The sequence below is a fragment of the Talpa occidentalis genome, unplaced genomic scaffold (genome assembly GCF_014898055.3).
Source record: "Talpa occidentalis isolate TD23 unplaced genomic scaffold, MPIMG_talOcc4v2.1 talOcc4.16, whole genome shotgun sequence".
Classification (NCBI taxonomy): domain Eukaryota; kingdom Metazoa; phylum Chordata; class Mammalia; order Eulipotyphla; family Talpidae; genus Talpa; species Talpa occidentalis.
In genome coordinates, this window is record NW_023601653.1 from 54,892,794 (window position 1) to 54,905,907 (window position 13,114).

Genomic DNA, 13,114 nt, shown 5'->3' on the forward strand with positions numbered 1-13,114 from the left:
ACTTGATAAGAACTCTTTAATTTTAATACTAATTCATAAGGTAATTCTAAGAAGAGAATGATGATTTCAGAGTAGTTCTTTAAATAGAATTGCAGTTTTACTATGATATCTTATCTAAATAGAAACATGTTTGCCCATTTTCTGCCTTTGTTTGAGCCCTCTTCTGAGTGACAGATGATTTTTTTAGGTTGGCATATGTGGTCGCACTGGCAGTGGAAAGTCATCACTATCTCTGGCTTTCTTCAGAATGGTTGACATATTTGATGGTGAGTTACTAATCACATCTTTTTCATTGGTCTGTGCTTTAAAAGCAGTATGAACTTATCTAATACTGCAGAAATTAAGTCAAATATTTATAAGGACTTTGTGTCCTCCAATCCATGGTTGCTGGCAGGTAACTCTGATAAACAATCCACAAGTAAAAAAAAAAAAAAAAACACATAAAATTGAGGAAATAAAATTATTAACCCAAAACTTAGTTCTTGAGATTGTTGCTAAACATTTTAATTTTCTAGTAAAATGAAAACAAGACCACACACTTTGAATAGCAATAAATGGAGGTGGCTTTTCAAGAGGACGAGAGAGGAAAGTTTTCTTGCTTCCCTAAGACAAATGTATCTCTTTCCATCAAAGGAAAAAAGTACCAGGAGATACACCATCGTCATTTTTAATTGGGAGTATGACCCTCCTCATCTTCTTAATTACATGGTTTAATGATGAACTTTCTGTGAGAAGACAGCCTTGGCTGTAACATGACAAATACATTTTACAACTACAAAAATATTTGTTCATCCACAAAATTATTAATAGCCTTTGCTTTAGAAAAGTATGTCATATTATGTAGTCTATCAAATGGACTATAAATAGGCCAGCATATAAGTCATCATGACTATAAGGGGATGCATGCAGCAATGTGCCTGACTATCAACAAAGTGCTTGCTATTATTATCTGTAATGATTGATGATGATAGCATTATACCTTTTTTTTTTTTAGCTTGATGGTTTATAGTATTTAAACAGTAGCTCTCTGAGATAAGAGATCAGTTTATGAACAAAAAAAATTGAACTGTGGTAGTGCAATCTTTTTGGGATTTTAGATTCAGGTACAGGGTAGAATATGCCACTAAATTAGCAGCTGGCTCTTTCTTCCATGATTCATAATAATACACAGACATGTTAACACAAATCCCACCAAAAACCTTTAAAAGTCAATTACATGATCCAAAACTAATTGACATGCTACATTTAAAAAATCATCCTGATTTTCTTGAATTTAGAAACATGGTTTCAGGCCTATGTGCACTATCAATGACTCTCTTTTTAACAGCAGAAGGTTATGAAGACTTTAATAGATAATATAGTATTCCTGAAAGTTTATGCAAATCTAACAAGCAAAAGATACATCAACTGCCATTCATGCTTGTTTCACAGGGCAATATGGTCTTAGCAAAATATGATATAAAATCTATAAAGTTGAAAAAAGACATCAAGATTGCACTAGCCTATAAGTCTACATAGAATATAAGGAACTTAATTAAAACCTGATGTCTATATAACAGAAATTACTTGTGACATTGGTAAGACACTGTGTTATTCAGTCAATACAGGAATGAATAAGAGGCAGGAATCCCTGTCTTTAAGAAGTTTATATTCTATTGGATGGAGAGATATTTTTAAAAGATAAGTAAATGTAACAGAATGTCCTGTGAAGGAAAATTAAGCAGGAAACCAGGATAAAGGCAATTGGAAGGAAGAGGACCAGTTAAGGGCAATGTAGTTTCAGCTTGTATAAACTACTTTAACTGAATAAAAACAGAAAACCCCTCTAAGAGAAAATACATTAAGAAAATATCACCAAAATGTATGTTTTTCTTAAAGATGCATATTTTTAATGCTTAAATGGAAAATTTTATCTTCGGAATTTCAACCCTGAATTTAAAAAGAACTTTGAATTTAAGATTTTTTTTCAATTGGGATTTTACTGCATATCTATAATTTGGTATTTTTTTAACAGGAAAGATTGTCATTGATGGGATAGACATTTCAAAACTACCACTGCACACACTTCGTTCTAGACTCTCAATTATTCTTCAGGACCCAATACTGTTCAGCGGTTCCATTAGGTAAGGTGTTCAGCAGGAGCCTTTGAGCCTCAGGACTGACCATTTTGGCTCTTAGGAGGGTTTGGCTCAGAACTGTTTTCAGATAGGTGTGAAGGGGCATTATAAAGATGACACCATCCAATATTCTGTCCAACAGTTTGGCTTGGGAAACCCTATAGTAGCTAAATAAAGAAACCTGTAGAATCCAATCTTGTAGCTCCAAGAACTGTTCCTTTTCAGTCAAATTCTACAAAAACCACACATTCTTCTGTACAGCTGCCTTGCCTAAGTCTTCTATGTCTGACTTGGTGGCAGCAGATATGGAGATCCCTCACAACTTTTCTTTCAGCCAAGACAGCATTTAAGAAGCTGTTACAACCCTCTCCATGCCTGGTTTGTGCCTTGCCATAAGACAAAAAAGAACGAAGGTATTTACTATCTACTGAGTGCTTTAAACATACTGCCTCATAACTCCCCAAAGCATTATTCTAGTACATGTATTATTATCCCCACTAGGGGATTTTTGAACCTCAGAAAAGCTGTAACCTGGTCAAGTTCATATACTTATTAAAAGTATATTGGTACTGCAATACCAATGAAATTTTTCTCACAGCAACACTCACCATGGCATCCACCAGATCACCTCCCTTATTCTGCTCACCGCCCCCCCTCAACTTGAAGTATTTGCCACTTCCTTTGACTAAATACTCCTTGTCTTGAGAAGAAAACTATGTTAGGTCACTTATATATTCAGCTGTAAATTTAATGAAAAGTTGTGGCTATATCACGTAATTTAACAATATACCTCAGAATATATTTATTATGAGTATCACCACTGTGTTTGGTGCAGCTCAAGTAAATACAGTATGTTCCCATATAGATTGGCATATTCATGTAGGATTGTTTTGCTAGACACTAATCAAATTGCACTGAACAGAATACTTATTTTAGGCTTCCATGGTGGGGCAGGCAGTTGAGCACAGTGCTGTGAAGCTGTCCGCAGCCTCTGCAGTGTGGATTCCATCCCGGCCGGCCAGCGAGATACCCACATGGCACAGCAGACCTCTCCTGTCTCACCCGCTGCTCCCCTCAGCAATTTATTTCAGCAGTCTCCCTGTTCTTGTTCCCCACTTTGTCTCTAGTGAATCCCCTCACCCTTCTGCACATCTGGCCTGTACCCTGGTACTAGTATAAATAAATAAATCTTTAAAAAAAAAGAATACTTATTTTATATCCTAGCATGCATACACTTAATGTAAACTTAGTAAGTATATTGTCAAATATCATTTTTATTAATATTAAGTTCATTCATTCATCAAGCATGAATTTCAATACCTACTCTTATCCTGAGCCCCGAGGATATAATAGTAAACATAACAAATAAAGTGTGTGTTTTAAGGCAAGAATAGTAATAAGCAAATATATAATATGTAAAATATGAAATATGTAAAAAAAAGTTTTTTCTTGACGAATTTTTTCCTACAGATTTAATTTAGATCCAGAGTGCAAATGCACAGATGACAGACTCTGGGAAGCCCTAGAAATTGCTCAGTTGAAGAATATGGTCAAATCCCTACCAGGAGGTTTAGGTATGTTTTTTAAACAACTAACTTGGTTTTTTTTTTTTGTTTTTTTTAATATTTACTTATTTATACAAGCACTGGGGTACAGTCAGAAGTGGGGAGGGTGAGAGAATTCACCAGAGCCAGAGCGGAGAGCAGAACAGGCAGTGTGACGAAGTACACTGCTGAGGGGAGCAGCAGGCGGCAGGAGAGGTCTGCACGCCATGTGGGACCCTCTCCCCGTGGCCAGGGATTGAACTGGTGCTGCAGAGGCTGCGGGCAGCTTCGCAAGCCAGCACTTAACCGCTGTACCACCGGGGAGGCCCAACAACATGCTTATTTTTGATATGCACATACATATGTCTACATTTTTTGCTAGAATCACATAATTCTAATACTAAATTCCCTTCTATTTAAAATAGTTTCCTAAAGGTCACTACTTCAAATTCTAATGATTTTGCATGCAGTGTAAGAGGAAGAACCTTACAATATTGCATTCTATGTTCCACTGGTGGCCAAAGTCACTTTAATCAGGGTTTTTTCTATGGTCATTCTATTCTCTTGAGCTATATGATCATTTACTTTTAGTAAATGGATAAGCAGATTAAAGAAGCTGAGGTTCAAAGAATACACTGGGTTGCCACTTAGGAGTAGGCAAGTGTTCATCTACTTGGAGTGCAGTCTGGTGGGTGATATAGTGGAAAAAAGAACACGTATTGATGTTAACAAATAGAATATTGTGATCTAGCTCTACTGCAAATTCGCTGTGTGATCACTACCAAGCCACTTCATCTCTCTGGGCCTTAGCTAATTTTATTAAATAATTCTAGATCTTCCAGTCTTCAAAAAGCTCAATAGCTCTATATCCTACCATAAGGAGATACATAACCATCTCTGGTCAAAAATGGGATTGCGCAGGAACACATTCATTATCCCAAAGTAAAATTCCTCATTGCCTTTCCAAGCTGAAATCCTTGCAACAGTACAAAATAATATCCAGTGTGCTCACACAGGACATGCTTGGGTTTTTCACTACTTTGCCGGGAAAGTTGCTTAGTAACATTCTCTTTCATGAACTCCTCACTTTGATTCTCTGCTTTAGATGCGGTGGTCACTGAAGGTGGAGAGAATTTTAGTGTTGGACAGAGACAGCTGTTCTGCCTTGCTCGAGCCTTTGTCCGCAAAAGCAGCATTCTCATCATGGATGAGGCCACAGCTTCCATTGACATGGCCACTGTGAGTGCATTATCCAGGCTTTTTAAACACATGGGTTACAGTCATGCACATGAAGCATATAATTTGTTTCTCCCCAGTGTATTTGATTCCTCAGTACTATTATTTTGAGCAACTTCTTATTCATCTCCTTGATCAACTGATGAAAATATATTGAGAATTACAAAAAAAGGAGATGTGACTTTCAAGCAGTTCCTACTGGGAAGAAACAATATAAACTTGCCACCACTTTTTGATAATTCCCCAAATGGTAAAATTCCGACTCAGTTGATGAGAGCACTATACTGTATTCAGGTATAATACCCTGCATTTCAAAACTAAGTATGCCAGTCTGTATTTAATAGAATATGTTTGTAACCACAACCAATTTTTTCTAAAGCAATTTGAAGATTTCACAAGAATTAATAGTGGTCATCTACATGAATTCATGGTAACAAACCAGAAACTTTGCCTTTTGAAAGAAATGATTTAAAAGCCTCAAATATGTCCAGAGATGAATCTGTCTGGTCTAAAGATGAATCTGTGGTTGACGGGGAAATATCACATTAAACCACACACAGTATGAGCTAGCAATTAATGTTGCTCTTACAAAAGTTAACCAGAAGTAAAAGTTTAGCATTAGTAAGGACCAAAATAGAAAATATCTACAACCTTATGGTGTTTTCTTGCTTTAGACTTTAGACTATCCAAAAAATTGAAACAATTTTAAGATTATTAAAAGCCAATTATATATGAAGATTCTAATCTGATATTTCTATGTATATTTCATGTGCATGAGGGTAACCCATGTAACCCATGTATTAAATCAATTAGAGTACCCCCCACAAAGTTATATATCCTTCTCAAAGTAAACATAACTACATCAAACTAAGATTTTATAATGTTGGGGGTTATAAAGATAGTATAGAGGTGGGGTGGGGGATGAGAATAAAATGATAAATTAGCAGGCAGATTTTAGGAGTGGACGTTCTCAGGAGGGGTTGAGCATGTGAAGCATTGGTTTTCGTGGACAAATGTTACAGCAAGATAAAGTCCAAAGAAAACTCACTTTTTTTTTTTTGGATAGGAAAACATTCTGCAGAAAGTGGTAATGACAGCATTTGCAGACCGCACCGTCGTGACGATAGCTGTAAGTATGGAGGTGGGGCTGTTTTACTCCTCTTTGGTTTTGGTTCTGAGATTCAATAGTCTTTGACCACTTAAAATATGCTTACTTAAATTTAATTCTGGTTTTCTGCTCTTGTTTTTATATCTGTGCAAAAAAGAGGGGGGAAATAAAAAAAAAAAAAAGACAAGCTATGCTCTCAAATCCTTTACATTGTTTTTTACCTAAACTGTCTGCTCTACATAGCTCTCCTAAGTTCTAATCCTAGGACATCACAAATGGAAGGACCCCAGAAGGTCATGACCTGTGGCTTTGTCACCAAATACAGATGGTAATTCTATTTTCAACAGGTAGCCCCAAACTGAAGAATTGCTTACATCTATAATTCATGTGATGGCTTAATTAAAATAGAATTGGGTAGTTCCTCTTTGCAGATGAATGAATTCTTGCTCACATTTAGGCCTAATGTTTAACAAAAACTTTGGAAAAAATGAGTCACTTGGACATTTTCCCTCTTGCTGATTCTCTTTCCGTTTTTCTTTTCTCTCCAGCATCGTGTCTCTTCCATTATGGATGCAGGCCTTGTTTTAGTCTTTTCTGAGGGTATTTTAGTGGAGTGTGATACTGTTCCAAACTTGCTCGCCCTCAAGAATGGCCTCTTTTCCACTTTGGTGATGACCCACAAGTAGACATCATGAGCTACTGTGCCAGTTTGCCATTCTCTGGTAGCTATCTTAGCAGGAGCCTCTCCTAAGGCAAGGCTAATGCAGTGATGGGAGGGGTAGGGTGTGGGGAGGGAACTAACCCTGGGTGGGGGGCTATTTCACCCACCATTTCCACCAGGTGCTTCAGTTACACTCAACACTGAGGGAGCACGTGTGTGTATTTTCAAATGTATACGGACAAGACAGGAGGCATGTAACAAAAGCCTAAGCACCAAACTCAAGTCTATCGTAAGGACCAGTCCCACTCTTCCTTGAGGATATTTCACAATTGTCTTTAAACAGACTAGCCATGTTCCTTGCCTGCTTAAAGAGTGCATAGTTTATCTTAATTACTTAACAGTTGAGCAGTGGGAATTTAGTACTTGCTTATGTTTACATTGTTGTGAAAAATGCATGGGAGAAAAAGCACCATTTAAATTGCAGGTTTTTCAAGGTGGCGGGAAATAACTCCTCACCTTCTGCGAAGTGTGTTAGAGAAAAAATACTTCCTTTTACTTTCCCAGTGAACTATCTAGTTCCTTCTGCCCTGGAGCACAGTCACCTGATTCACACTAAAAGGTGAATGATTCAGTAGGTAAGACAGATGGCTAACTTGAAAAGTGGTTCTCTCATATTTTCAAGAATATTCTCACTGGACAAAATAGGGAGATATTTTGGAAGAAAAATAACTTTCTGTTGCCCCTAGATGGGCAGCCAGAGGAGGTGTGGGATGGGAAACAGACTCTTTCCTACTCAAGACAAGTTTTCTCCATTTTACAGGAAGCATGGCATGGTTGTATAATTTTATCTAGTCTACAATTGGAAGATTATTAGAGTATAATTTTTATCTTTAAAACGGTTTTCTCACCTAATTCCTATTCTCCTACATATACTTTTCTATAGAAATCTCTTTTATCCACTCTTCACTTCAAGATCACAAATGCTATGGTGGCCACTAGGATACCTTAGAGTTCTCCCCCCTCAACATAAAGCTGTGGGGGGAGGGTTAATTACCATGGGGCTAACTCCTCCTAAAAGGCTCATAGGTGGTGAGGTGCCCCTAGCTTGGGAAGACCCACAATAGTTAAGAGGAACTATTTTTCCTTCCCCCAAAAATTTGTTGTGTTCATTTTGCTAACTCTGAAAATTATGGAATAACAACTTTCTCTGGCTTCTAAAAAGAAGTCCTCCTATACCAAATAATGCATGCTATTTAATTATGAAAGTGATTATTAAAATGGTTTAATAATCACTCTTGATTCATTTTTCCAGAGCATTTAGGAAATGTCATCAATGCTATTGCAATTGTATACTTTATAAAAAAAAAAATTCTGAATTAATGAAATGCCAGATATATTTATTTCTGTTTACCAAGATTTTGTGTGTTTTCATTTTTAAAAATAAACATTTTACCATAGCAAGGCAATGTTTATAATACTCTATTTATGGATCTAGAGGTCAAGTTCCTTTTTAGAAATCTATGATATTGTTATTGAAAAACTGATTTTTTTGCAAGGGAAAATACACAAGATATTAAAAAGTCCTTTAATATAAAGTTTACTTTTTCTAAATAAATGTGCATTTCTTTCTCCAAGATAAAGATATCCTCCAAATTTTGATGAGTTTTAGATATATAAATTTGTTACCAATATTCAGTAAATATCGAGAGGTCTGTCTATGGAGGTTGGCAATAGTAGTGCATGTTCTAAGCCAGCATCTTACTCACACTCCATATACATGTCCTTTTCCCACTCTGGATGTGAGTCCCATGTCTGACCTCTTGCTTTTTGTAGGGTCCAGGGACCAAGACAGACCTTTGCCCCTGGGGAGTCCTTTAGGTTGGACTTTGGGTTGTTAGGAGAAGCCAAGTGGGAAAACTGTATCAACTGAACAGATGGCGTTTCCACCCTGGTTCTCCCTTCAGCTGGTGTCCTGACCTGCACGGTCCACATCCAAGATAGTACCTCCAAGCCAAATGATACTACTGTGCACTTGAAATGCAGATCGCCCAAATTAAGAGGGGTTGTAAATGTGAGATACACTCTGGAATTCAAAGACTTAAGAGTTGCAGAGGACCATAAAAGAGCTAATACACACAGTCATGTGTTACTTAAATATGTTTCCATCAAGACAAGTCTCATATATAAAGGTGGTCACAGTAGGCAATAACAACTAGAATTGTGTAATTACACTTTAGGACTCTGCACAACCACAAAAATTACCTAACAAGGCATTTCTCAGAACCTATATCCCCATCTTAAGTGCCACATGACTATGATTTTTAGATTGGCTACCTATTGATAAAGCAACATTTTGGGTATATTAGATTGAACTATATTAAAGCAAATTTCACTTCCTTATTTATGTATTTATTCTTGTGTCAGACAAGGTGCTGAGTTTTTTACATGGATTATCTCTTTGATCCTCACCACTGTTCTCCAAGGCAGATGGTATTATTACCATCATTTTACAGGTGTGAAACTTGAGGCATATGAAAGCTAAGTTTGTTGGTCAAGATTGCACAACTAACAGGTGGTGAATAGAAATACCAGCCTCATCTAATTTCAGAGCCTGTGATCTTAACCATAGCACTAATAATGTGCATGAACAATTCTGAGTTAGAAATACTTCAGGGTGGAAACATCTCACACTTTGAGGTCAATGAACCCTATTTTAATACTAGTTCTGTTATTTAATATTATTGACCTCCTGATTTTGCTTTTTCTCTACAAATCTCTAAGGTCCACCATTGAGAGAGGTAACACCCACATTTAAAGGATGTTCTATGATTAACAAGTATGTTTGTGGAGCACTAATACCAAAGCTTTTCTCCAAAGGGTGCCACATTGAAAAATGAACAAGTAATCTTGATCTCTAAAGACTAAAAGAGGGCACGTCCAAAGTGCTGGATAATTCTTTAATACTGCATGCCAGAATGGACTTCCTTATTGTCTTCCCAGAATCAAAATCCTCTCTGTGGGATTCTTTAAAATGGGTTAGCCCACAGAAGTGTGTGGACTCTACAGAAGACTACGTCTTAGTCTAGACCAAACTGTAACTCCCTGGTTCATGATGGCTTCTCATATAATTCAATTAGTTGCAAACATTGATTAGTCCACTTAACTTTCATGTAAAATGATGAAACTACTAAATTAGTTACACTCAATTTAATGCAGACCATGGACAAGATCAACGCATACTAATCAGTATTTGAAAGTGTGTAAGTAAAAATACTTTAAATATGAAAGGAAAAGTGGGACTGTGGAATGTGCATGTTCCATTGCTTTGGCTCATGGCCTGAAATATGTACTAACCACATGTATTGTTTCCACTCTCAGCATCGGGTTCACACCATTCTGACGGCAGACCTGGTTATTGTGATGAAGCGAGGGAATATTCTAGAATATGATACTCCCGAAAGCCTCTTGGCTCAAGAAGATGGAGTATTTGCTTCTTTTGTTCGTGCAGACATGTAAAGGGATGTCTCACAATGACAAGTGCATTAAAATAATGCATTCGTAATCTACATAATGGATCATCAGCCTGACCTTCATAATGTGGTACCTTAAACTTTTACACTTTTGCAAATCTTGTTGGTTATGTTGTAGACCTTGTAGTCAGTACCAATGTCACATTACTAGCAGATATTGTATCTCCTATGTATGTGCAAGTTAGCATATCTTCCTGGTTTTTTTTCCAAGATAATTACTGCTTACTGTGTTTATTATGGACTTTTTGTTAATGATTAAGCCATTTTACCTTTAAGAATATCAGACTGTATTAAAATATGTACGCTACATGTACGCTACTTGAAGTATCAAATCCTAGCTAAGTTTTCTCATAATTTCAGGTTTGATAAATATTTCAGGCATAGAAGCTACAATGACAATTCAATATTATACTCTCATTTGTAAGAATATATTTTCCTTTTTGTTGATGTCTCCAGATTATATTGGAAGAAAACAAACAGTTCTTCTAAACAGTTAGGAAACTGAACACTTCAAACTTATTATTTACTGTATGAAAATGTCTTCTGTACTCATTAGCCTTAGTAATATGATATTTCCTTAGTAGTCTTTTTCCTTCTAAATTGTTTCCTGTCAACAAGAAGTTACCAACTATATAGTTCTATAAAGCCATGATGTTAATTAGAAAGATTATGAAAAGTTCAGATATTTGAGAAATTATACTCAAGGATCCAAGTTCAAACAGTAATTAGTTTCAACTCTGCATGACAGACCAGCTAAAGCTCTCCAAAATTTAATTCATCTTTAGATTTGATAATGATCCTGAGCCCTAAAGTGCTGTTATTCAAATTTCAGGAGCATAGGCAAGTGGCCTTATTTTGCAGAATACACACACACACCGTGTATAGCAGTAACTACTTGTATGTATGTGTATTTCTAGATGAAAGAATACTTTTAACATGTATGCTCAGTGATGTCATGTGTATGTAGAATGTTACTGCTCTAATTTACTGTGCATGTAAAGTATATCCAAAAGTTATTCTAATTTTTATAGGCTTTTCTCCTGCTCCAATTTTAAGGTGTATATTAAGAGTTTATCACAATTGGCAAAATGTGAGTGCTGTGTTCCATTGAAAAGCCCCTTCTAGTTTCATACTAGTAGTCAAAAGCTTTCATATGAGAAGCTTTCTTCTTCACATGCATGTGAAGAACTTTGATTTATGGAAAAAGAATGTACACTCCCTCCACATAGATGTGTTCAGCCTATTGAATTTTATATTCACTTTTGGAAAATCAATAATTGTTGATCTGGGATATATGTAGAATAAAATAAGCTCCAAAAGGATGGACAAAAATATCCTGTTGTTTAGCTTGAACTGTCCTTTGTATATATTGAAAATGTCATTGAGAGAAAACTGCTTACTGATTTTGTTCTATTTAGCTTTCAGGAAGCAGTAACTATTAGATTTGATGTATTACCAATATGTCTCCTACTCATATTGCTGGCATGCACCTGTTTCATAGGACTGTAGAGAGGAATTTGCATGATGCTTGTTACCCAGTTACCTAATTCTCAGAGAAATGTGGATTTACCCATAGAAATAAGCACTCACAGTATCTGTAAGTTGCATTGCTGTATAGTTATGCAGAAGCATAACTAGTTACACTGAGAATCATATCTACCCTTCTTACACTCAAGTGGTTGCTGGTTCCCTCATAACTTGTAACCACTTTTTAATCATAATTAATTGACTTATTCAAGTCCAGGATATTGTTCTAGTTGTTCAGTTACCTGTATTATCTATTAAATATAGAAATGATTCATCCTGAAATATATACTAAGGAGGTACATCACTACAAAAGACCAGCTCAACAAAATCAAAGTTTACATTTTACATTTAACTAGCCAAATTAATTTTACCAATTTTAATCATTTAATTTGTTAAAAGCAATAAGGCTTGATGTTAAAACAAGTTATCACTGAAAAAGACATTCCTCTGAAAGGCCTGTCCCCCTCTACTTTTACACGACCACTCACCACCTATTTACATCAGCTCAGCCCTGTATCAGATACCAGAAGAGCATACTAAGTAAGTGGGATCTGGGATCTTGTCTTACTTGTTGCTGTGATCTTGGCACTTAATACAAGCATCTGGCCCACAGGAGGTGGTGATTAATAGGTAGGTTATTTACCCATTGATTAGTTTTACCACTAGCCATGTGCCTACAGCTATGATATATTCTCTTTACTTTCTGTGCTGTGTTTATTTTACTGTGAAACTATATTGGCTTGGTATTGTATAATAAATTACTCTTTATTTGCTCAATAAAAGAGGGTGATTATTCCTTCATTTATATTACCATTGGGTATCAACCAAGACTGATCAATAGTTGTAAATCCACAACAGTTGCCAAGACAATAACTGATCCTGCCTTAACAATTCTGCTTCACATTTGTCACCGTCATGCACATCATTAGTTTAATATATAGGCTTCAGGGGAGTTTCCATTAAGTGGAACAGCTGTGTCAATAAATTTTATTACAGCTCTAATTAAGTAGCAAGATGTTTGGACTTTTCCTCCAAGGTTTATTGATCAGTTCATATGGTTGTCTTCCAATATATCTTATTGCTTATTCTGTACTGCACTTTGTTGTTCGTGATGTATAGTACTGACAATTCCCTTATTGACCCATTAATCAATGTTAAATGCAACTTTCCAACCTTAGTCTCTTAGCATTAGAAGCTGTAGCCAGGGGCCTCCCCGGTAGCACAGGGGTTAAAGACCTAGCTCTATCAAACTCTCACCAGCCACTGTGGCAGGAGTTTGATCCTTGGCCAGGGAACTAAGCTACATGGTGCAGCAGACCTCTCTTGTCTAGTCCACTGCTCCCCTAAGCAGTGGATTTCAGTACATCTGCCTGTTCTGCTCCCCACTCTGT

The 13,114-nt window shown here is 36.4% G+C and overlaps 1 protein-coding gene across 8 annotated transcripts in view; it reads left to right on the forward strand.

Annotated features, from left to right (window-relative positions):
* The window catches only part of ABCC9 (ATP binding cassette subfamily C member 9), a 126,853-nt gene extending 114,336 nt beyond the window's left edge, over positions 1-12,517 (forward strand). For all 8 annotated transcript variants that reach the window (XM_037514240.2, XM_037514241.2, XM_037514239.2 and 5 more), the window contains 6 exons: positions 188-266; positions 2,015-2,123; positions 3,588-3,691; positions 4,767-4,900; positions 5,964-6,026; positions 10,045-12,517. In XM_037514240.2, coding sequence (XP_037370137.1) covers positions 188-266; positions 2,015-2,123; positions 3,588-3,691; positions 4,767-4,900; positions 5,964-6,026; positions 10,045-10,182 — 627 coding nt within the window. In that variant the 3' untranslated portion in view covers positions 10,183-12,517. The remainder of the gene's footprint in view (positions 1-187; positions 267-2,014; positions 2,124-3,587; positions 3,692-4,766; positions 4,901-5,963; positions 6,027-10,044) is intronic.
* Positions 12,518-13,114: the final 597 nt, after the last annotated feature.